Source organism: Dipodomys merriami, unplaced genomic scaffold (assembly GCF_024711535.1).
Source record: "Dipodomys merriami isolate MVZ:Mamm:240054 unplaced genomic scaffold, mDipMer1.0.p SCAF_2, whole genome shotgun sequence".
Taxonomy (NCBI): domain Eukaryota; kingdom Metazoa; phylum Chordata; class Mammalia; order Rodentia; family Heteromyidae; genus Dipodomys; species Dipodomys merriami.
In genome coordinates this window covers 71480202-71505898 of record NW_027203381.1, presented here as the reverse complement: position 1 = coordinate 71505898, position 25697 = coordinate 71480202, and the positions used below count along the sequence as shown (strand labels likewise).

At 39.9% G+C, this 25697-nt stretch overlaps 2 protein-coding genes across 3 annotated transcripts in view; both read right to left on the bottom strand.

The window, feature by feature from the left end:
• The window catches only part of Ccdc14 (coiled-coil domain containing 14), a 32677-nt gene extending 24148 nt beyond the window's left edge, over positions 1–8529 (bottom strand). Inside the window, exons 1-5 of one of the 2 annotated variants that reach the window (XM_070030040.1) lie at positions 8450–8529; positions 3413–3468; positions 3026–3095; positions 2719–2788; positions 2506–2628 (exon numbers count right to left, since the gene is read on the bottom strand). In XM_070030040.1, the coding sequence (XP_069886141.1) occupies positions 2506–2628; positions 2719–2788; positions 3026–3095; positions 3413–3468; positions 8450–8479 (349 nt within the window). In that variant the 5' untranslated portion in view covers positions 8480–8529. Of the gene's footprint in view, positions 1–1347; positions 2087–2505; positions 2629–2718; positions 2789–3025; positions 3096–3412; positions 3469–8449 lie in introns of those variants that run through there. The other variant, XM_070030041.1, reaches the window with a different exon arrangement.
• A 5866-nt stretch (positions 8530–14395) lies between these two features.
• Positions 14396–25697, bottom strand: part of Ropn1 (rhophilin associated tail protein 1) — a 29237-nt gene continuing 17935 nt past the window's right edge. Inside the window, exons 3-6 of the mRNA XM_070030042.1 lie at positions 25232–25349; positions 23433–23594; positions 15785–15960; positions 14396–14581 (exon numbers count right to left, since the gene is read on the bottom strand). Coding sequence (XP_069886143.1) covers positions 14515–14581; positions 15785–15960; positions 23433–23594; positions 25232–25349 — 523 coding nt within the window. The 3' untranslated portion in view covers positions 14396–14514. The remainder of the gene's footprint in view (positions 14582–15784; positions 15961–23432; positions 23595–25231; positions 25350–25697) is intronic.

Genomic DNA, 25697 nt, shown 5'->3' with positions numbered 1-25697 from the left:
GATGTCTGTTACAGAAAAGCCAGTCTGAGGTGATGCCTGAGCTCTGGGGAACATGTGTGCAAATCAAAAGGAGACATTGAAGATCTATGAAGAGGATAAGCACTTTCTCTGTTCTCCTCTTAACTCTCAGAAACACTAGGATCACAGCCACTAAGAGTATCAGGAGAAACTCTTAAAGGAAAGATCATTATAGAAGTTTCTGTCAATAATGCAACAAGGAATCACAAAATCATGCTATTTGAGGATGCTGTTTATAGATATGACCACAGATGCATCTCTGAATTCTCACAGATAAAATTATTTTGCTGTATGGGGAACTCAGGGCTTCACACCTAAAGGAAACATTACTGTTAGTTGGATATGAACAACTCTTGGGGACTGAGCTCCATGAGTCTTTAGAGATTCTGGGATAAGGAAGAATCCAAACTGATTGAATAGGAGGGCATATTCCATCTTGTAAGAAGCAGGATAACCATTATGTCTCTTGATCACTTCTCTAATGTTTCCTCACTAGAGAGAGAAACCTCTGTGCTAGGTTGATTTGTTCCTTGATTATAAGAGTGGAAGGAGGGCTGGGAAGGTGGCTCAGTGGTAGAGTGCTTGCCTCACATGCATGAGGCCCTGGGTTCGATTCCTCAGCACCATATAAGCAGAAATAAAGCTGGAAATGGCTCTGTGGCTCAAATGGTAGAGTCCTAGCCTTGAGCTGAAGAGCTGAGGGACAGTGCCCAGCCCAGAGTTCAGGCCCCACGATCAACAACAACAACAACAAAAAAAAATAGAAGGAGCTTTTTGAATATTGTCAAGAGTTCTCTTACACTGAGGTACCCTGATGGCTCCTTCAATTTCCTTGTCAGGTTAATTAAGGATGGCAAGAACCTAACAGTATGTCTGGGAACTGTATATCTGATAGAACCCTTCTCAGTTGAAGAATAATACTGTATTCAACTGCCTTTTTCTATTCTAATGTAACCTTATTTTGTTATTAAATATGAAGATAAAGCAAAATGAAATATAAAAGAATACCTACTTCAGAAGATTGCTGCACAGTAAAATAATATTTCAAAGTTACTATGTAACGTGCAGCACATCGTAAAAATTCAACACATTGATCACCAAATAGTTGCAGATTCAGGGTAGACAAATATTTTATATTCATAAATCATGCTATTTGACAATATAACTCCAAATATGTTTCCCAAAAGTAATTAAAACCCAAAGCAAATATAACTACTTTTACTATCTTAATGGATATAGATGAGCTACAACAAAACTGGTTAATAAATTTTGGTAAGTATTCATTCTTATTGGAAAAATAATTTTAAAATAAATCAAATGGAAAAGTACCTGTAAAATATCGTAACTGTGAAACTTAAGAGTGGAGGGGCAAATCATATCCTTTTGCTGTCAGCATATTGCTAGCCCGGTTCTTAGATCTCTCTTCCATTCTTGGATTTCCTTTGGTCCCTTAGATAAGAACAGTCTAATTCAAGGAATTCTCTAATTTCATACTCACAGTCCCAGGCAGTGGTTCTCATTCACCTTCTTTCCAAGTAATAGTTTTTATGGTATCTCATAAAATTGAGTTATGTACTGTATTATATCTCTGTCAGCAGATGTCATAATCCAATATAAAATAATAAACTCTCTAATAATATTTCTTAAAAATCAAAGCCTCCGAATTAAAAAAAAAAACCCTAAACTCCTTTGTAAACTTAGTTCACATGTAATTCTACTGATGTTGAATTTTCTAGTACAGGTATAAAGTCTTAAATAATCCAAGACAAATTGAAAAACCATAAACAGACATAAAAGACTGCATTTATGTTACTACTACTACATTTTAAAACACACACACACACACAAAACACCAACAAAATGAATCTGCCAATACACCAACACAAATAACACAAATGAAATAAATATTCTTGCTCTTATTAATTAATGACACCAAGGCACCTTCCATGAAAGTTTTACCTAACAGATCAAGATCACAATATGTTTCATTAGGTCTTAATTGACTAGAATTCATGAAAGGGATGCATTCATTTACTCAGTCGGTCCATGAAACCTTTCTAGCCTATGAATTCTGGATGGCATATAAGCAGTGACTATTGAGTGGATGTATAAGCATCATTTCACACGTAAGTGCTGCCATACAAAAAGCAAATGTGGATAGTGTAGAAAAGAGCTACTAGAAGACTGCTTTGATTTGAAATATCTAACAATTACTTCTGGCCTTAGTAGGGCTTTTTTCAATGTCATTCTGAGTTTGAACCTTTTCTGTGGCAAACACAGACAAAAATATCTTTTACTTTTCTTCTTAGGAAAATGACAGTATAAGCCAAATGACTGCTAAGTAATCAGATGCTGAATAATGAAAGCAAAGCACACATACAACTAAAATAAAAAGATTTTAAATGAAAGACAACATCATAATCCTGACAATTTATCAACCTCTCCAGAATTAAGGATTACCTTTAAATAAACAAGAAAAATGCTTACATATTTCTTTCCGAACTACCGAAGGAACAATATGTTTTTCACGTCTTTTCTGTTTAGAATCACATTTTTTGCTTTCTAAAAGTCTTGAATTAGATTTGTTTTCTGAATATACTGCTTCTGAACCTATAATAATGAAAATAAAAATTTAGTAACATTTGAAAGAACTATTTCACTGAGAAAAGGTGACCAAAGAAACATTTTAAAACACAAGACCTGAATCTTCATTGTTCAAAATGTCCCGCAGCAAAGAAGCACAACCATCAAGTCCCCGTACAGGTCTAGTCTGTGACGAAAACATCAATTAGAATACATTTGTATGTAAAATGGTAATGCAAGGAAAACACAGATATTACAAAGTTTAATTATATTATTTATAAATAATTTAGTATTGATAAACACTTAAAACAATAGACTTTCTACTTCCTTAGGGCAACTGATATTTTACCTTAGTATTGTTTCTACTTAGTTTTCACCTGAAAACTAAAATAGTATGTATTCTACCTATTCAGTTTAATCTTACCTGTCTTCCTAAATCAGGACCAGGACAGCCAGAATCTGCATTAAGGCATGATACTTTTCTTAAATGGGTTCTAGAAAACAAGATGAATATTCTTAAGTAACACAGCCTTTTTTCTCTACATGTTAGTAAGCAGTCATTGTCTTTTCAGTAAAAGTTAGAGAAAAACAAGGTGATCTAAGTATATTTAGAATGGTTAGGATAGTATGAAAACAGAAAGATGGCTAACCACTAAAATGACTGATTATAGGTAGATACAAAAAGTTACTCCCCAGAACTTGTGAAGGCAGAGGTCCATCTAAGTTTCTGGGGTAGGCAAAATATAATCCAGCCCAAAGATCTAACATTTCTTGAGTTTTCCTAACATTATAATCTTCTTGAAGTACTTACCCTTTTTTTCCATGTGTTATTCTGGCAGATCCAGGGGGCCTTCCTGAAGATAACACCTATAATACAATATATTACAGTGGAACTAAATATCAACTTGCTATAATTTCAAGTGCCATCTTGACAAACCTTGAAATGTCATTCCTATTTTTCCCCCACCTTCCCAAACTAGAACAGTGTATCTATCAAACAGTAACCTTCCATCCTCTCTCCACACTGCCAATAACCATTCTGTTTCTACCAATTTGACTACTATATAGTCCTCATACAAATAGTTTTTGTCTTTCTGTGACTAGCATGTCTTCAAGCTTCATCAATGTAACATGTATCAAAACTTCTCTTTGTAAGGTCGAATAAAATTCAATTGTATGTATATAGCATGTCATTTATTGTTTACGATATATCCTAAAAAATCCAAAATTACAACTCAACCTTTATGCAATAAATATGTCCTATGAACAGAAAGCAAGGAACACAGGTATTTCGTGACTGTCATGCTAGCTATGATCAAGAAGCAATCTCATTTTATAATAGGGGAATTACAGTCCAATGCACACCCTGGCAAGAAGCTCAAAAATAACTAGTGCAGAAAAAGGGCTAGAAGTGTGGCTCACACTTCTAAAGGACCTGCCTAGAGAGCAAGGAACTGAGTTCAAACCAGAGTACTGGAGGGGATCTCATATAGCAATGTTGTAAGCAAGGCACAGGTGGCCTGAAATCCTAGCTACTCAGGGGGCTGAGATCTGAGGATCAGTTTGAAGTCAGCCCAGGTAGGAAAGTCCATAAGCCATAGCTAATTAACCACCAAAAAGTTGGAAGTAGAGCTGTGGACCTAGTGGTAGAATGCTAGCCTTGAGCAAAAAGCTCAGAGACAGTGCCCAAGATCTGAGTTTAAGTCCCCAAACAAGCAATGGTCTTTTGTCTTTTTTTTTTTTTAATAAGAAAGGCTGACTTTAAAAGTAACATAGGTGGGCTATCTTTTATGTATTAAAAAGGAAAATATATGTGTTTCCTTTACATTTAACTTATATCTTGGAATATTAGAAATAGTTATAGTCATCTGTGGGAATGGACACTAGAGTATCTAGTAGACAGAGCAATAACAGACTTTCTATGGTATAGCTTTTAATATTGTAATAATTTTGTATCTAATAAATACAATCACCAAACTAATTTTGAGATTTCAAAGTCCCTTATCCTTCCATCTCTATACATAGTCACTGTCTCAGTTTCATTCATATTTTGTCATGTCTACATATTTTCTCACAACACAGATTTAAGTAATAACTACCAAACTTCCTGAAGTTATATGATACTCTATCATTTGCTTACATATGTACTTGCCCTTCTAGAAATGCTACAAGATATTTGTGTGTGTGTGTGTGTGTGTGTGTGTATGCATGCGTGCCAATCCTTGAATTCAGGTGCAGTTCCTAAACTTTGTGCTCAAGGCTATTGCTCTACCACTTGAGCCACAACTCCACTTCCAGCTTTTTGGTGGTTAACTGTAGATAAGAGTCTCATGGACTTTACTGCCCAAGCTGGCTTTGAACTATAATTCTCAGATCTCAGTCTCCTGAGTAGCTAGGATTACAGGCATAAACCTGTAATTAAAGCTGAGTTGGGAAGAGTTATGTTTTGTGAAACAATTTGAGATATGAAGCATCATAAAGCCGGCAGTAAGAATTAACTTTTTAGGAAATAAGGCTCCACTAATCTCTGCATCACATTTTCAGAGTCTTTCCTTTTGTTATATCTATGCTTATGCCCTGGCTGGAATCAAAATAAAAATGTAAGGTATAACATAAGATCAAGTCCCCAAAACAAAACCTTTCAATAGATAGTTGTCTTTTAAAAGAAAAAGAAAAAGGCCAGATACTGGTGGCTTACACCTGTAATCCTAACTACTCAGGAGATTGGAAATATCATAGTTCAAAGTCAACCCAAGCTAAAAGTTTGCAAAAGATCATCTCAGTCAATAGTTGGGCAGTGTTAAGTACTTGTTATCCAAGCTATACAGAAAAGCACAGAGGATCACAGTCCAGGCCAGCCCAAGCAAAAAGCAAGACCCTATGTCAAAAATAACCAGAGCAATAAGGGGTGGTAATCATGACTCATGAGATAGTACTAGGAAAAAAAGAAATACATTATCTAAGAAAAATATATAGCCTAATTGTAAGATAATGGTTTCTCTCTCCCTCCCTCTCTCCATTTGGTAAAAAAAAACAAAAACAAAAACAAAAACAAAAAAAACAAAAAAAAAAACCAAAAACCAAACCCTTGATAAAAGCACTCTGAAACAATTTACTTCTATTTTGAGGGCTATTTTTTATTTTGAAGTACTAGTACAAAGGATTTCCTATATATGCTTCAGACAGAGTCCACAATTCTAGACATTTTACATTTGCCATATTATCTCTGAATACACAAAATATTGTAGGTTTTTTGGGGGGAGCGGAAAGTGGGGATCTGGCCATTACAAAGTTAAGTTAGAGACAAAACATCCCTAAACACTATTCTTTACTATAACTATCAAAATCAGGAAATCAACATTTACTTTTATAACTTAGAGACCTTATTCACATGTTGCAGTTTCCCAATACTGTCCTTCATAGGCAAAAAGTGGTCCATGATCACAAACTGCAATAAACTCTCATAGCTCTTAAGTCCCTTTAGTATCTTTTGATCTGGAATAGTTCCTTGAGCTGCTGCTCACTGCCCTTATAATGACCTTGACATATTTAAAGAGCCAGATAATTTGCAAAATGTTCCTCTGGACATTTAGATGTGTCTGATGTTTCCTTCTGATGAAACTCAGGTTATGTATTTCTGGTAGAAATGGATGTGTCATTCTCAATACAGTATACATAGACAAATGTCAGCTTGTCCTGTAACTGGTGATGTAAACTGATATTAAGATGGTATCTGCAGCCAGGTGCCGGTGGTTCAAGCCTGTAATCCTAGCTACTCAGGAGGCTGAGATCTGAGGATCACAGTTCAAAACCAGCCTGGGCAGAAAAGCCCATGAGACTTTTATCTCCAATAAACCTTTCGAAAAACGGAAGTGGAGCTGTGTGGCTCAATCGTTACAGCGCTCGCCTTGAGCTGAAGAATTCAGGGATAGCACCCAGGCCCAGAGTTCAAGCCCAACGACCAACCAAAAACAAACAAACAAAAAAAACAAAAAACAAAAAAAAACCCACGGTATCTGCCAGGTGATCTTTTGAACAAATACCCAGAAGTGGAGTTGATTGAATCAGATGAGTACTATTTTTAAGTTTTCGTTTATTTTTTGAACCAAGGTATTACATTTGCCCAATGGTCTCAAACTTACACTTCTCTTGCCTCAGCCTCCTAAGTTCTGGGGCTATAGATGTATGTTGCAATACCTGGCTCACTTTTAACTTTTTAGAAATTGTTATTATAAAGGTGATGTTCAGAGGGGTTACTGTTTCATAAGTCAGGTACTCATGTATTCAGTACATTTCTTTTTGGGCAATGTCAGTCACCCTTTCTTCTGTCTTTCCCAGTTTTTCCCTCCTGTCCCTGTCACTTTTAACTTGAGGAAATCTCACTCTTTTCCATAGCAGTTGTCTTAAGTGCTAAAGAGATGGCTTGTGGAGTGCTTGTTCAGTAAGCTGAAGGCCATAAGTACCACAGCAACTATGCTTTTTATATTCCCACCTAAAGGGTTCAATTTCTCAATATCCTTACAACATCTTTTGTTAGGTAATATCTCACTGTGGTTGTAATTTGGATTTTCCTGATTATCAGTAAGGTTGGGCATCTTTTCATATACCTGTGGGCTAAGTATACATCTTTGAAGAAAGGTGTATTCATTTGTTCATTGATTCTTTTTTTATTTGTATGCTTTTGGGTGGTATTTTGGATATTAACTCTTTTCCAGATATGTGACTTGGAAATATATATATATATATATATATATATATATATATATGCATATATGTGTGTGTATATAGTATGTTGTATATATATGTTGTATATGGATGTTGTATATGGGCACACAAAACACTTCTGCCTTGGACTTATGGTTGGCCATTCCTTCAGAAGCTATTGTCCCTTGGTGTGTGTGGGGGAGGGGGACGGGACTTGAACTCTGGGCCTGAACACTGTCCCTCAGCCCTTCAGCTCAAGGCTAGTACTCTACCACTTGAGTGGTTTATTCAAAGGACTTTCCTGCCCGGGCTGTCTTTGAACTGTAATCCTCAGATCTCAGCCTCCTGAGTAGCTAGGATTACAGGCATGAGCCTGCATTGATTCCTTTAATGGACAATAGTCTTTAGCAAACAAAATCTAAAGACTAGATGCAATCTTTGTTATTAGGGCTTTCTATACTTTGTTCATGTGCCTTTTAAAAAAAAAACTTGGCTAAAATGCCTGAATAATTGCAATTTTTGATCTTGTGGGTTTTTAATTTCTGAATTTTCCTGTATTCATAGTCAACAAATCTTAATGGTTTCATTTCCTTGTGCCGAAGTAACATATTTGGCTTTCTTTCACCATTAAACCAACAGACTTGGAGCCACCCTTTCTAGATAGTGAAAAATGTCTTTTCCATATTTAGGATTAAAAGCATAATTATTTGGTTCAAGGGCTGTTAGCAGCATAACGGTCTGGGCTACAAACTATAAAAGGAAAAGGGAAAGATACTAATTGGAAGACTTGCATCACGATTTAAAAAAGAGCAGTTCAGGGCCACCCCGGGAAGGGCCAAGAGAGGCTGGCTGAGACGCGGGGACATTCTCCGGGTAGGAGCCTGTCACCAGCCAGGGGTGAGGCCGGCCTGGAACCAGGCGTGACACTGGGGAACCACGACGACCGACGCCTACAGCGTCCTGGAGGTCCACGACGACCGACCCACGGCCCACAGCTGCCCACGGGCAGCCGCGCGAGGCGGGAGGCCCACGCGTTCTTACGGCCTCCGCACCGCCAACTTCCCGCGTCCCCGGCCCGCAAACCAACTCCAGCCTCTCACCACCCCCACCCCCACGGTAGACTTTTCAGGTCCGCAGCCCTCACCTGGCCCGGTCGAGATCCGGACCTGACCATTTCTCGCAGTCTCAGTAAAACACAGATGGAGAGAAGACAAGACGCACTGTAAATGGAATTAACCGCCGCGGACTTCCGATCTCCCTTGGCCCGCCCCCCCGTCTTCCGCTTCCGGTAAGGTGCCCGCCGCTCGCCGCGCCCTACAGCTTGTCTCATGCTGTCATTTTTCTGACTCGGGATCCCGGGCGACCTGAGCGTGCGCAATTATTAACTCCTCCCCTCAAGGAGAGGGGCTCGTCACGTTCTGGAAGGAGAAACCAACAGAATGCACAGGGGAGGGGCGGGGCCTGAGGAGAGGGGCTAGAGAAACCGAAGGCTCGCGGGGCCTGGCAGGGCCTGGCCAAAGGGGCGGGGACGGATGGGAGGGGCGAGTGAAAGGGGGCGGGGCGGAGAGAGTCCAGGTACCGCCCTGGGCGGAGCTGACGCCTGCACACCTGAGTAGATGCTCTTTTGCCAAAGGCTTCCAGTGAAGGCACTCAGTATTTCCATCTCCTGGAAGAAGTGCGGAGCAGTGACCGTCGGCGCTTTCAGACGGATTTGGAAGCGGGCAGAGTGGCTCAAGTCCTAGCAACGGTGTGAGGCCGAGTTTCCAACTCCCTTCGGGCCAAGAGAATGATAATTGGGGTGGAGAACCAACACGTTTCGGGAAGAATTGGCTCTGCCTTTTGGTTTTTAGTTTGGAGCTTTGTGTGCTGTGTTAAATGATTTCGTTCTTGATATTCAGTAAAAGCCAAACCTCGTCCAAAGTCAGACATCTTTATGTAATTCGGATGGCAATTTCAGGGTTATTCGTGGTTCCACTGATCTAGAAAGGTGCTCAATAGTTAGCACTTAGGATTTCTTTCAGTATGTCTTTATTTCTTTCCTTTCCTTCCTTCCTTTTTTTTCTTTCTTTCCTTCTTTCTTTCCTTCCTTCTTTTCTTTTCCTTCCTTTCTCTCTTTCTTTTCTTTCTTTCTTTCTTTCTTTCCTTTTCTTTTTTTGGTGCCCCTCAGCTCTTCAGCTCAAGGCTAGTGCTCTACCACTTGAACAACAGCGCCACTTCCGGTTTACAGAGTGGTTTATTGGACATAAGAGTCTCATGGACTTTCCAGGCTGGACTGGCTTTGAACTGTGATCCTCAGCTATCAGACTCCTGAGTAGCTAGGATTACAGGCGTGAGCCGCCGGCATCCAGCTCCCGTATATGGTTTTCTACCTTCTGTCCAGGTGATTGTTTTTACCATTGACAAGCTACACTAAGTGTGATAGGGATTAGTTATTGGTTTTTAAGTCATCGTATATGGGATTCGTTTTTAACTTGGGGAAAAATTAAGTAACTCATTTGATTCGTTATTTATGTGAAAAAGAGCCTCTTTTTTTTAAGTGCTGCAACTAATATTAAAATCCAGGAAGTAAACACTTTTTAACCAATAAATTATATACTCCTGAGGGATTTTAGGAAATGAATATTTGGCAAAATTGCTTTTGAATTTGATTAGGCTGTGAAAATCTCACCTCAGCTAAAAGCATTGTAAAAGTTTTTAGTATATTCACCCGAGGTTCCAGATCAAGATTCCAAGTCTTTAACTTGATATTTTATAATAGGTTTTTAATACATATTTGAGATATATACATTTTAGATACAGATTAAAAAAAGAGTACTCAATCATACTAGAGACTACCATTTTTTAAAGTTTGGTGCATTTCCTTGTACTATTTTTCCAACTGCATATGTGTATATTTCAAGTTAATATAATACAGATTACCATAATGTGTTTTCTTTTAACCATCTTTACATTGTTTTCTCGTTAATCTACAATTACAAAATGGCTGTATAATGTTCCCTTATCCATTTCTCTGTCATTTGGAATCTTATGCAACCTCCTTATTTTGGGTATGGAGTGTTATTACTATTGATAACAGTAAGCTGAGCTCTAAAGGTGAACTTGATGAACTTGTACTATACATACACAGGACCAGGACAGCCTGATTGGTGAATAAGAGACACTGAGTGAATATACACAGTGGAGATGGAGATGTGTGAAGATGTCAGATTCCAAAGTTCTTATAGATTAAGGATTTGGGTTTTTTATCCCAAAGGCAAAGGAAAATTATAAAAGATTGAGCAGGGCAATGTGAACTGATGTCTCATCAAGATGGCTAACTGCAGTGTGTAGTAGGTATCCCCAGAATGCAGCCTGTGAACAAAGTCAGTCAACTGCCATTGTTGAATGGTTTTAAAATAATTTTTTAATCAGAAGAATAATATCTTGTCATAAAGTTTTATTGGATCTGTTGTAGATCATAAAATCCTGAACACAATCTCCAAATACCAAAATTTGGAAAAGTCAAAAATCTCCAAAGTCTAAAATCCCCTAAATCACAATGTGAAAAGATTGATCCCAGCTGGGCGCCCATGGTGCATGCCTGTAATCCTAGCGACTCAGGAGGCTGAGATCTGAGGATTGCAGTTCAAAGCCAGCCTGGGCAGGAAAGTCCATGAGACTTTTATCTCCAATTAACCACCAGAATACCAGAAGAGGCTCTGTGGCTCAAGTGATAGAGGGCTAGCCTTGAGCTGAAGAGATGAGGGACAGTGCCCAGGCCCAGAGTTCAAGCCCCATGACACACTAAAAAAAAAAAAAAAGATTGATCCCAAATGTTGACATCTTGAAAGTTGAAATAGTGAGAATGGGGCCATGCAAGAAAGGTACAAAAGGGTAGAAAGACAAACTTTAGGGGTGGATAAATACATTTTGGATTACATATGGTTGTATCCTGTTAGAACAGTGATTATCTAGAAACTTGACAAAACATTATTTTGAGGAGTCAGTGAGGGTGCTCCCAGAGTGAGTTTAGTGGACTAGATGGGAACCATCCACCCTCAGTGTAAGAAGGCATCAGCCATTTCTGGAACAGTCACATTCAATTTCTTTTTGTCCAGCTGTTTTTGTGCTACAATGGCAGAAATGAGTAGTTGGCACAGAGACCCTAATGGCCTGAAAAGCTGAAACTCTTTCCTATCCGGATCTTTATGGTGCAGAGACCATTTGGAGGGAAGACAAGCATGGATGTTAAGTTCTTTCCCATTCCTCCCCCCATCCCCGTTCCCTGTTCCCCGCCCCCTCCACCTCCCCATCCTCTGTCCCCTTTCCCTCCCACATCCTGTCTCTGACCTTCTCCTGTCCCAGGGAATGACCTGTAAGGATGATATCCAAACTTGTCTTACAGCTTGTTGTTAAATGGGTGACTTCCCAAAAAAAGGCTTTCCTTTCACCTTTATTCCTGAAAACTAGGTTGTATGCCCATAGTCTATTGTGGAATGGTGCCATTTCTCACAATTATAATGATGAATAGTTATGTAATAACATCTTCTGAAGTAGAATTTAATCTCTACAAAAAGCAATGACCTTGCCTTATTCATTGTTGGGTTCCCAGCTTATTACAATGCCTTGCACATAGTAGGAATTTTAAAAATATTTGAACTGATGACTGTTTTGGACTTACATGGAACATTGGGTCTGATAGCTACTTGAATGGCCTAGACATAGGCCAGTCCTGTAAACCTGATCTAGAGGTTTAGTCTCTGGTATCTTGAGGTATAGTCTCTTTGGTATCTTGGATGCACAACTCTACTTGTCTATCTAGTCTTTTATAATGGAGCACATTGGACCAATGACTTTTCCAATTGGCTCACCTCTGAAGTGTGAAAGACTGTTCATGTTTGATCATATTCCAGATTATAGGAGAGAGCCAAAGTTACAAGTACATGAAGATCTAAAGTGTAAACACAGATTTATACCCAGGATGTGAGATTCAAATTTAAGAGGCTGCAAATAATGTCACATGTTTGGGAGCATGAGCTCAGTTCTGCACAGAAGGATCTGGGACTATTCTGTTACCTTTCCTTAAGACATTTGTTCCATACCAAAGGTTTTCAACCTTTAGAGAGCATATAAAATTGTGAGGATATGCTAAAAGCTTTTTAATTTTCTCAGAAAAATGCTAATGTGCACATTTCTGAAACACTGGTATGCAATATCATCAGAAGTATACAGGAGTTGCTCCAAGAGTTTCAGGTTAAAATTCTTCTTTTAACCTCATTCAAAATCAGCCATTCATACTGAAGTTTTCAACTCTTAGAAGTAATTGGCTAACTAGGGATGGTAGGTCCCTGGTTGAATGGCCTAAAGAGAAGGGCATGAGGCATAGTGAAAATGCAATTGAGTCATGATGTTTGCATTTTTCACCAAAGCTTTAAATGTATATGCAGCCTTCACTTTAATCAAAAAACTTAATTTAGGAAAGAAAGAGCCCACTTCTTTTTCTTTATAAAATCCTACTTTTATTGCTTCCTGAATATTTTTTTTCCTTTTTAAGGGAGAAATACAAACCATCTGTTCCTAGGTTCTCTGTTTGACGGCTTAACTAGGGTCATGCTAGGATTCCGATATTGTTGGGAATGATAAGAAGGAATGGATCTAGAAGGGTCTGTTGGAGGCAAGGATCAAGAGAGCCCTTGGAATGATCTCATCATGAGAAAGAAATGGTTGGATACAATGAGCCAGGTTTGTGGGCCAGGTATGCATTTTAGTATATCACCATGTCAGTCCCTTGTTGCCTAAAGCACCCATGGACTTGTACCTGACTCAAAAGCAATAATGAATGATAAAAAATATTGAAGCAGGCCGGGAGACAGTGGCTCAGGCTTATAATCCTAGTTACTAAGGAGGCTAAGGTCTGAGGCTCATACTTCAAAGAAAGCCTGGGCAGGAACGTCCAAGAGACTCTGATCTCCAATTAACCACCAGAAAACCAGCAGTGGTGCTGTGGCTCAAGTGGTAGAGCACTTGCCTTGAGCTGAAGAGCTCAGGGACAGCACCCAGGCCCAGAGTTCAAGCCCCACAACCGACCAAAAATAAATAAATACACAAAGAAGCAGTTTAGCCGGATGCCGACAGCTCATGCCTATAATCCTAGCTACTCAGAAGGCTGAGAGATCTGAGGATCACAGTTTGAAGCCAGCCCAAGGAGAAGAGTCTGTGAGACTCCTATCTTCAACAAACCACTTAGAAAAAGCCAGACATGGTACTGTGATTCTAGTGGTAGAGCACTAGCCTTGAACACAAAGAGGCTCAGGGACATCATCCAGGTCCTGAGTTTAAGCCACAAGCCACAAGCCCAGCAAAAAAAAATAAAAATAAAAATTACACACACACACACACACACACTCAGAGTTTTAAATCTCTGTAAGGTACAGTGGCATATGCCAGTGGCTCTTTATCAGATCTACTCATGACTTCCTGCCTAAGATCATTTTCTGGAGCAAAAAGAGGAAGCCCAAACAAGAAATGCAGAAGAGCTTCCTTACCTATCAGACTGGGATAGCTGTGAGAATGGTTCTACTCTGTCTCCAAGAGTTCCTCAGCAGTAATAGCACCCAGATACTTTTTTTTTAACCAGTGATGTTGAATAACTTAATTTCTCTAATACTTTTTTTTATTCTGTATACTGGAGATAACAGCACTAACTTCATAAGATCAGTTCATTGGGTGTTCTATATTTTGTCTGGCAACTCTATTTCTGGCATATGACTAACCTCAATAAATATTGATGAGTAAGTTGAGTAAGTGAATGAATGAATGACTAGCATAGTTCTGATAAATAGAACAATAAACTGTTAAAAACTTGATTGCTCATGTAAGAGGTACTGGTCTAAATTATAACTAAGAGTCACAAAAAGATAAAAAATGTCACCCCTCTAAAAAGCATTCTCCTTTTTACAATCCTTAAGTCTGGCTCTGGCCTGAATGTGACCATACTGTATACTTGCTGTTACTCAAAATCTGCATGGGATGAATTGTAACCTTCTGGTAATGCAGGTTCCTTGTGCCACAATTTATTTCTTCATTCCACACATTTTTGGTTTCCTATGTTTGCCTAATTGTTTATTAGTGTGTACAGTTGTACAAGAAAATGGACTGGATGGTGTGTGGCTTCAGCCATTCTGAAGTACATCATCTCTGTATCTTCCTGTAAAATTGCCCAAACTGCTTTTATTCCAGCCGAACCCTGGGGTTTTGGGTAAAGTCATTCACCTTGATCAAACCGTCAGGACCAATTCTGTTTGGAAAAATAAATACCTGAGATTAGTTTGGTTAACAAGTAATCTTAAGTAAAGAACTTATGTAAAGAATCTTATATAAAGAACTTGCTTGTTCCAAATTAGTTGATTTGTGATAGTACTGGGGTTTGAATCCAAGCTTAAGCCATGTTTGCAGCCTTTTATGCTTTAACTTATTTTTCAGATAGAGTCTCATGTTTTGTCTTGGCCATGCTGGAACCATAATCCTTCATATCTAGCCTCACAAGTGTACCTCACCATGCTCAGCTTGTTTGTTGAGATGAGATCTCACTTTTTGCCTATGCTGGCCTCAATTGGGATTCTTCTGATCTCTGCCTCCCAAGTATCTGGGATTACCTGGCCTTTTCATCTTTTCCACTTAACTCTTGATATCCTTACTCTTTTTCATATTTAATGTTTCTCACAATTTTTATGTTCCTAGTACACTAAAACTGACAAATTCTCCTTGACTTAGCAATGGGGTAATGTCCAGCTGTACAATTTAAAAATACAAATTGAAAATGCATTTCCTATAATTAATATACTAAATGTCTTAGCTTAGAGTGGGAACTGTGCTTCTCGGCTGAAATCAGCAACTCAAGAGATTATTGAACCGAATGTCATTGGCACAGAAAATGACTAAATTAAAATTGGAGCCCAACATTGGTGGCTTGTGTCACAAGGCAGAGATCTGAGGGTCACAGTCCAAAACCAATCCAGGCAGGAAAGTCTATGAGACTCATCTCCAATAAACTACTCAGAAAAAGCCAAAATGGAACTATGGTTCAAGTGTTAGTGCTAGTCTTGAGAGAAGAAGCTCAGGGACGATGCCCAGGCCCTTAGTTCAAGCTCCAGGATTGGCATGTTCAAGTGTTAGTGCTAGTCTTGAGAGAAGAAGCTCAGGGACGATGCCCAGGCCCTTAGTTCAAGCTCCAGGATTGGCATGTTCAAGTGTTAGTGCTAGTCTTGAGAGAAGAAGCTCAGGGACGATGCCCAGGCCCTTAGTTCAAGCTCCAGGATTGGCGTGTGCATGCGCGCGCGCGCACACACACACACACACACACACACAAATTGAAAACTTAATATCTACTGAATGGATGTTTTTGTACCGCTGTAAAATTGGAAAGTTGTAGGTCAAATCAACTTAAATTGGGGATTATCTATAGAATACTTTCTCCCCTAATGGCTAAAAGTTGACTCACACTTCATGTTCGATGTAGTTTAGCATTCTGCTGACATGGGATGCAGAGATTTCCCCATCTACTTCTGCAATGTATGTGTAGAGAAACTGGAAGGTGCTGAAAGGGATCCGGGGAGGTCCTCCATCATGGTCACAGGACAAAACTTCACACACTATCTTGAGAGTTTTGGCAATGGTCTATGAAATCATAAGATAAAATGAGTAGAAATTCACTCTTCCCTGAAATCAGTTCAGATAAATGAAAGAAAACAGAAATATCGCCCTTATAAAATGAAGTGAGAATGATTTAAAATTCTAGATTTCTTCTTTTTTTTGTTTGATCCTGGAGCTTGAACTCTGGGCTTGGGCGCTGCCCTTGTGCTCCTCAGCTCAAGGCAAGTGCTCTGCCGCTTGAGCCACAGCGCCAGTTCCGATTTAAAATTCTAGAAAGCATAAAATTAACTTAATAAGTTAATTTATTCTACAACTATTGACTATGAGCTATATTTTTCTTTATTGAAGGGTTCAAAAAGACAAATTGTTATTTTATTGGTTCTGGACCTGGGCTTGAACTTAGGACCTGGGAGTTGTCCCTGAGTTTTCTTTGCTCAAGGCTAGCACTCTACCACTTGAGCCACAGATCTACTTCTGGAGCTTTTTGGTAGTTAATCAGTGATAGAAGTTTCATGAACTTTTCTGCTCAAGTGGGCTTTAAACTATGAGCCTCCTGGTAGCTAGGATTATAGGTAAGAGTCAATGATGCCTGGCTAAAATAGATAAACGTATTTTTGAGGCCTTAAAAATTATCCTTAGGTGGGACTAGGAAGGTGGCTCCGTGGTAGAGTGCTTGCCTAGCATGCATGAAGCCCTGGGTTTAATTCCTTAGTACCACACAAACAGAAAAATCCAGAAGTGGCACTGTAGCTCAAGTGGTAGAGAGCTAGCCTTGAACACAGTGAGGCTCAGGGACAGAGCCCAGGCCCTGAGTTCAAGCTCCAAGGTTGGCAAAAAAGAAAAGAAAGAAAGAAAGGAAGGAAGGAAGGAAGGAAGGAAGGAAGGAAGGAAAGAAAGATTATCCTTAGGTAGTTGTACAAAGGAGTTTCAGTTCAAAATATAAGTTTGTCAGTATAATGAATCTTTTAAAAAATATTTTATTTATTTTGAAGTAGTTGTACAAAAAGGTTTCAATTCCACAAATCAGATTATGAGAACAATGCATCTTAATGTCACCTTTTTCACTATTCCTCCCCATCTCTTCCGATAAGAAAATACATTTATCAATTGCTAGATGTTCTTATTAAAATTTTTCTAACTGTTTTGGTTTAATCAGAGTAACCTCAATAAAGAATTGAGTTTATATTAATATAAAATTATAATTATTAAAATGATTATTTCTATGAAATTAAATTATTTGTTATTAGTGCTCTCCAATCTTATCTCTGAGGAGTTAAGGTTATTCATCTAACTTATCTATTCCAACAAGATAATTCAGGCAAAGCTACAGTAGGGGAAAGGAGGGTATGAGAAGGAAGATTATGGTTGCAGATGCTGGAAAAATGGTACCAAACATGAAGATAAACCCATTCTTGAAGGGTGCCAGTGGCTCATGCCTGTAATCCTACCTATTCAGGAGGTTGAGATCTGAGGATCGTGATTGGATGGTAATCTGGGCAAGAAAGTCTGTGAGACACTTATCTCAAAGTAACTACGAAAAAGCCAGAAGTGGAGCTATGATTCAAGTGGTAGAGCACTAGCCTTGAATAAAGAGTTGAGAGGCAGTGTCCAAGCCCTGGGTTTAAGCTATAGGAAAATAAAAACAAACAAAATTCTTCTGTATGGGGATGCATCTAAGTAAAATCATTTAGTACTTCTTGTTGTGTTAACACTGACAGATGAATGTCACAAGTTTTAATAATAGAAGGGGTACTCGAGGGGGTTGTGCAGGCATGTACTCAACATAGAGAAACCCTAAGAAAGAGATAGAGGAAGAAGCAAGGAGGAAGGAAGGAAAGAAGGGGATAAAGGGAGGGAAGAGAGGAAAGATTTTATAGGACCAAAAGCTCTTTCTAATGAAACTTGAACATCAGTGGTCTTCAGAGCTGATCCTGTCTTTAAATAAATATAAAATCTTTGCATAAATTTCATGAGTGAAAAAGTTATGAAATGATAGGCTACAGAAAAGGAATAATTCAAGGAAAAGACTGGCTCTGAATTAGCAGATAGGTCAGCATGTATTTCTTCATGGTTTGCTGAAACTGACAATGTACAGATTGCACACACACCCTCCAGGGATCTGTGAAAACAGTCCTGAGTGGCCAGCTAGGTGTGACTAGGTGACTGAACAAGCAGTTGTGCATCTCATACATGACTGGCCGGAGGCTAGTCCATGTTCTCTGACAGGTGATCACTGTTCTGCTGTCATCGTCTCCCTGACTATAATGAGTGTCTATAGGGAGTTTGCTGGTGTGTGTCATGCAGGGCTGGCAGTCTGTGTGTCAGGAGGCATATGAAGATGTGAATAAACTTGGCCCATCATTTTCCTGAAGTGACTATTTTATTTGATGGCAATGAATTTAAGCATTATTTGCATCTGTTAATACTTATTAAGTTATTCCAATTTTATTTCCTCTTAGCATTGCTATTATATGAAATAGAATCTTGACAGTCATTTTCAAATGATAAACAAAGCTGGGTACTGGTGGCTCACACCTATAATCCTAGCTACTCAGAAGGCTGAAATTTGAGGATTGCAGTCAGTTCAAAGCCAGTCCAGGTAAAAATGTCTGTGAGACTCATCTTCAATTAACCACCAAAAAAAATGTAGATTTGTGGCTCAAGTTATAGAGTGCTAGCCTTGTGCAAAATAACTCAGGGATAACACCTAGGGATAACACCTAGGGCTTGAGCCCCACGACTGGGATACACATATGAACATACACACACAAACACACACACACACACACACACACACACACACACACACACACACACACACACGATAAACCAGGGGTTGGTAAAACATCAGCCAATGAGTGAACATGTCAGATACTGCGTTTGAGTCCCAGTATCTGACCAAAAAAAAAAAAAAAGGAAAAAAACCACACACAAAGTTAAGGAAATTTAGGGTTTATCGCAAGCCACTTCCTTGGGGGTCCTCACATGGGAAGAATTATGAGAACACTGTATAGGGCATAATTACAGGTACTGCATTTAAGTCAGATGGCATGAGAAGATAGCCACAGCTGTCAGGAAGGGAGGGAAGGCCTGAATGTGAGATGTAACCACTCCATGAGTGGTTTGGGAGACTTACAAGATGAGTTTGTGCACCTAACACTTTTTCACTGCTTCTCTAAAATACTCTGCAACCTTTTCAGCACTTCCTTTATTCCATTTTCCTCTTTCCTGGGTGTTGTTATGGACCAAACACCCCCCCCATCTCATTTTTTGAGGCCAAACGTTCAAGACTGAGAATGTGATTCTATTTGGAGGCAAGACCATTCTGTGTGGGTGCCAGTCCTGGGGCTTCAACTCAGGGAAAGCACAAATAGGAGGACTACAGTCCAGGTCAGAGCATAAAGTGATACTTTACCTGTAAAATAACTAATACAAAGATGAGCTGGTGGCATGGCTTATGTGGTAAAACACCTGCCTAGGAAGCATGAGGCCCTGAGTTCAAATCCTAATATTGTTCCAAAGGAAAAAAGCATTATGAAATATTTTTAAAGATTTACTAAATAGCTGAATGGGTAAAGAACTCTAAGAGCAGGAGCATTTTGATAAATTCAAACAGAAAGTGAAATGATCTTTATTTTCTTCTCCTAGATTTTTTTTTTGTCAGATGAAGATCCCCTTTACAGAGGTAGCTTTGGACATCTTACAAGCCTCAAAAAATGAATTGTGAGCTGGGTCTAGTGGTACATACTTATAATTAACAACACCCAGGAGGCTGAGGCAGGAGGAGCCCAAGTTCTAGGCTAGTCTATGTTAGTGATAAGACCTTGTCTCATTAAAACAACATTAACCCAAAGGAGGATACTCTTAGGAGAGGAACACAAAGGCAAAATGCCTATTTGCCTCTGATCTTATAAAATAATATTTACAAAAATGAACTCCAGGAATTAGAAACAAGAGGTTTTTTGTTGCTCTTTTTGTTTTGTTTTGTTTTTGTCTTGGTTGTTCATCCATCTGTTTTGGGGAAGGCAAGGGGGGCAGAGAAATGGAGGGACAAAAGGTGAACAAATGCAGCAATGGTACTCACTAGACACTATGTTGAAAATGAACTACACAACTTGTGGCTGGGAACAGGAGGGAAAAACTGGGAGTGAGGGAAGGGGTGACATTATCTAAAAAGAAATGTACTCATTATCTGACTAATGAAACTGTAACCTCTCTGTATATTACCTTTTAATAAAAAAATGTAAAAACAACATTAACAATGAAAATAAGGGCAAAAATTTCTGCTAACAAAATATTTATCAACATTTTAGGCAAACACAATTATTTATCCAATACATGCTCTTTTCAGTTTTATAACTAATTTCAGTGGGAAACGGGATGACACCGGCAGCCTGGAGGATGAAATGCTGAAAGAGGAGAGGATCACAGGTCTGTCCGCCATACTATTCAGAACCACATGTTAGACCCAGAGGGCTCAAAACTGGAGACAAATGTTCCTGTTACTGGAATTAGGCTTTCCACAAGAAGCAAAGTGCTTTTCTAGATGTCAAAAGATCATGGTTTGTTTATAAAAGAGAGAGAAAATCCTGGGCTTGTCTCCAAGGACATGTGGATTTAATTGGAAGCAAGGCCTTCAGTACATGTTGATACCTTTTGTCTATTAGCTTGTTTGGCCTGCTAAAACAAAATATCATTGACTCAATAATTTATAAATAGTAGAAATTTACTGCTCACAGTTCTGGAGGTTGGGAAATCTAGGATCATGGTACTAGCAGGTTAAAAGGCCAGGAGACTTCTTCATAAATGGTGGTGCCCTCTTGCTCTGTCCTCTCAATGGAAGGGCTAAACAGGCTCCCTCAGTCCTTTCTGAGAATTTAGAAGGGCTCTACCCTCATGACCTCATCATTTCTCCAAGACCCTACACCTCCTAATATTGTCACCGTGGGGTTAGGTTCCAATATATGAATTTGGAGGCGACACAACTCTCAGATCGTAGTACCAAACAACCCCACATCCAAGCGCCCAGAAACAATGTGACATGATGCTTCCCACTGGCTCATCTCTGGTCTCAATGGCGCTGGGGCCCCAGGAGTCTGGGCCACACTGTCATCTGCTCCCTGGCTTTGGTGGCCCACTTCACAGGCCTTCACTACTTTTGAGTAGTTTGAGATGTTTGGGTTATATCTTTGTCCCTTAGTCCAGAGTTAGCCCAGGTGTGACTTTGGTAAGCCAAACTACCTCACTCCTCCTACTGGTTCCTAGTGTTTTTGTTTTGTGTTTTGAAAAACCAAAAAACCAGAGTAGACAGCTGGGCTGACTTGACCTCTAGGTGTTCTTTGCCAGGGAGGGTGAGGGGAAAGTCAGCTACCTCAGGGTCTCTCAGAATTGACTCTCTCCAGTGGGAGGCACGAGGGTATCTCAGAAGCAGAGACCCCATGGAACATTCGATTCAATCTCTTTAGTTTAGAAGAAGGCTACAGCTCATGTCACAGTTTCCTCCCCAACCTGGGAAACAAACAGAACAAACCTAGCAACTACACAGTATTCTAAGGAGACCGCAGTTTGGCTTTCCAAAATCACACTTGGCAAGTCTTAGCTATGGGACAAAGGGGATAACTCAGACATCTCAAACACCTCAAAAGTGGTGAGGAGCTTTGAAGTAGACCACCAAAGCCAGAGAACAGATGACAGTGTGGCCCCGACTCCTGGGGTCCCAGTGTCATTGAGACCAGAGATGAACCGGTGGGGAGCATTCACCATGCTTTGATCTGTTAAATATGTTGGGACATTCAGCTCCTTCACAGCTTGGGCAGCACAGCAGCACTGAAAGGAAACCAGAGGTTCTGGAGAGAACCAAGGTATGTGGGAACCCTGTCAATTGGCTGCTTTGAAGACTAAGATCTTCCCTATCCTTAAACACTCAATTGTCCCCTGAAGGAGTATTGAGGAGGGAGGGGCATTTACCTGGAGGAGTTTCTGTCCAGACTGACTTCCTGAATTGGAGCCTATCTACTTATGTTCTTACCCTTTGTAGATGGAGGTCTATTTCCCACAAATGCAATTAAGAGGCAGGTTTTCCCTTTGAAAAATCTCTAAATGTGGTATGAATAACTTGTAGACAAGTTAATGGACTATGCCAAGGTTTTGTTTTCCCTTTTGAGAAACCTTGAGATTTTTTTTTTCTTCTCAGAAGTAAGCTCAGTCCTTACAGACAGTTCATTCACCTCTACTAAGGTTTCCTCTCCTCTTTGGAGGACGGTAATTTACTCATTATACAAAGCTATAACAATGAAGAAACAAAATAAGTTTCTTCTTTCCTTCTCTTAAAAAATGGTTATGGTGGATGCAGGAGACGCATAGGAAAAGCTGTAATCCTATGAGATTACACCATTTCTTCTGAATTTACTCCGCAACAAAAAATGCCAACTATGTGTCTCAAGCATATTCAAGAAGAAAGAAGATCATATTTGGATATGCTGAATAATTCAAACTCCCTTTTCATATCCTGTGCTACAGAGGCAACATTTTGTCCTCAGTAATTGTTAAACTTGTTTGAATTTCAGAGATTAAAAAAATCCTATTTCTGATTGTGTCCATATAAGTTATTATCACAGCGATTAACAAGAGTGAGTCCACATAATATGCACCCAGGGTTTTAAACATATGGAAAGGCAGCTTTCAGCGGCTTTCTCTTCAAAACAGACAAATGGTTTTCCAGTTGTCAAGTAAGATACATTTGAGAAAGGCATGAATTTGTATGAACATCCTGCAGCCATGGTGATGTCATGATTGCAATTCTAGAAACAACTTCATCTGTCTGCTTGCTTTTCTATTATCTCTGTTCTTGCATTCAATTATGTTTATCTATCATGGGTTTTTTTTGTTGTTGTTTTATGGTTGGTCGTGGGGCTTGAACTCTGGGCTTAGGTGCTGTCCCTCAGCTCTTCAGCTCAAGGCAAGTGCTCTCCCACTTGAGCCACAGCGCCACTTCTGGCTTTTTTTTCCTTCTGTTTATGTGGTGCTGAGGAATCAAACCCAGGGCCTCATGCATGTGAAGCAAGCACTCTACCACTGAGCCACCTTCCCAGGCCCTCCATCAGTTTTAAAAGTCTCCATCCCAAATCAAGCAAGCATTGTTCTAACACTGACTCTTCCTTATCTCCAGGAATTATAAAGAAAAGAGTTGAGGTCAAGTGAAAATAAACTTGAGGGCAAAGATTGAAATTCATAAAGAATCCAAAATCCATACTTTGGCCAACTCCCCAGAGCCAAGTAATAATATTCTCTGTCTCTGTCTCTGTCTGTCTGTCTTGTCTGTCTCTCTCTCATTCCTACTTTCAGCTGATGAGCACAGAAATGACATTAATTCAGAGAGGAGAAGATTTGAAGAAGATATATCCTTGACTGTGTATATAGACAGAGTGCTCTTTCCAAGCCTAGACACGGGTTTTCTCCTAAGGAACTAAATTCATTTTTAAAAAAAGTTAACTTACAACTCCAAGAGAGCTACAAGCAAGAGCCAAAAACTTCAGCCACTCAATCTCCTCCGTGAAGCGACCCACGTTCATCACACTGTTGAATAAATCTGTTGGGAGATTTAGCACCTTCCACATCTGGGACAGCTCATCTGCATGGATGATCAGTCTGCCAGCAACCTGCAGGCAGGGAACAGACACAGCACAGAAGCTGGAGAGGACAAGAGATGCCCCAACTTCTTCCAGCACAAAGACAGGAGTGGGAGGTATTAGGGAGGTCAGAAGACCTTGTTTGGCAGTTGTTTTTTCAAGGTCTAGTGATAACTTAATAATTTTTTAATTCCAGATGTAAAAAATGAGGGATATATATGTTTATACTACATTTATTTTATTCAGTGCTGGTACTGGGGCTTGAACTTAGGGCTTTCTACTTTTTCTTTTTTTCTTTTTTCTTTTGTGTGCCTAAGGCTAGCACTCTGCTACTTGATCCATACTGTCATTCACTTCTGGCTTTTGGGTGGTTAACATATAAGAATCTCTCAAACCTTTCTGCTCTGGCTGGCTTAAAATCTCAATCCTCACAGATCTCAAGGCCTCCTGAGTAGCTAGGATTATAGGTATGAGCCATAGTGCTTAGCTTATGCTATATCTAAGTTGTTTTTGTTGGTTATTTTTTTTTACTGATATATGTATGCTCTCTGGTTTTAGTCCTTGCTTCTCTGCATAATACAGACAAGATAGCCTGAAAACAGAAGCAGCAGGCAGAAGACTTTCCTGATACCACTAGGGGGTAGTGGAGTGAGCAGGACATTGCTATTTTGCTTCCACACTTCATTGAGTTCTTCCCTCTAGATTTCAAGTGCATCCCTCCTATTTCCCAGGGATGATGTGAGGTACATGGCTGACCAATAGGGGTTTAGTATTCATGTCTAATGCTCTCTGCTCCCAGGCACTTTAGAACTCCACCTTGTCCTCTGCACAGGGGTCACTTGATAGATCAGAGGAGGAGCTGGTTGTTGGCCAATGATTCAGTGAGGGTGCAGATGCTCCAGTGAAGTTCCCCAACACCTTCCCAAGCTCTGATTCCTGTGTATGTGCACCAGTACTCGGACTTGAACTCAAGACTTGGACACTGTCCCTTAGCTTTTATTGTTCAAGCTTGGTGTTCTCCACATGAGCCATAGCTGCACTTCACGTATTTCAGTGGTTAATTACACTTTCCTGCCCAGGCTGGCTTCAAATCTTGATCCCCAGATCTCATCCTTCTACTAACTAGGATTAGAGCTATGAGCTACAGGCACCTGACTCCCTCTCATCCTAATGAAATGATAAGCCTCTAGAACTGAGGTAGTTAGGAAATTCAAGTTCTGAATCATCCCCAAAGCCCCTCTGTCTTAATTCAGGGAACAGTGATGCTTATCTAGGTTTCCTGGGAATTGACCAAACCACAGATATCTGAAAAGCCAGTCCCTCCTCTTCCCTTCACAGGGAAACTCCTAGGATGATGCAAGCTGAGGAAGCTGAGGGTGTGTCTGTACCTGGGGAACTACAGGGGGGAACTACAGTATATTCCCTCTGGACTGCAATTGGCTTCACTGCAGGGTCTTGATAGCATCAGGAAGATGCTATCATCATGGAGAGACAGCAGACTACACTTTTTAGGCATTTCACTGAGCCCCTGGGTATCCCGCAGGTCTGAGGGCTCTATGGTGGTCTGAGGGAAGCCCACCCTCTAGCCTCTATCTCCCTGATTGCCAGAGTGACAGATGACCTTTGTACCCCACTGGCCTCAGTGACATCCCTACCATGTTTCTTACCCGAGAGTGCAAGACCTTTAAGAGCTCAGGTGTTAGCTCTGCCCAGTTGGACAAAGCGACTCGCTCAGATCTCTCTCTCACAGGAGGAATCTCTCCACGGGACATGGCCCCAAAATACCTGCAAAAAAAAAAAAAGCCTGTGAGTGGGGGACTGTCCTATACTTGAGTGGCTTCTGGCTGCTTTAAGGATCCCCTCCCCTTTGTTGAAGAAATGAAGAGAGGAAAGAACATTTGTCAAGTGATTAGATACTGTGTTTAGTTTCATTTGCATATGGGAAAAGTTCTGATTGTGTTACTTTCCAATTAAGGAACAGAGACTACTTAGGGGATAAAGTTATTCCTCTGTAAAGATGAGGAACAACCAACAGAAGTTTAGTATGCACTTGCACTTTTCCTTGGGCATATTTGGCTAGATTTTGTTTTATTTTTTTCCAGTCATCCCTCCTAAGCAATATATGTATGCATA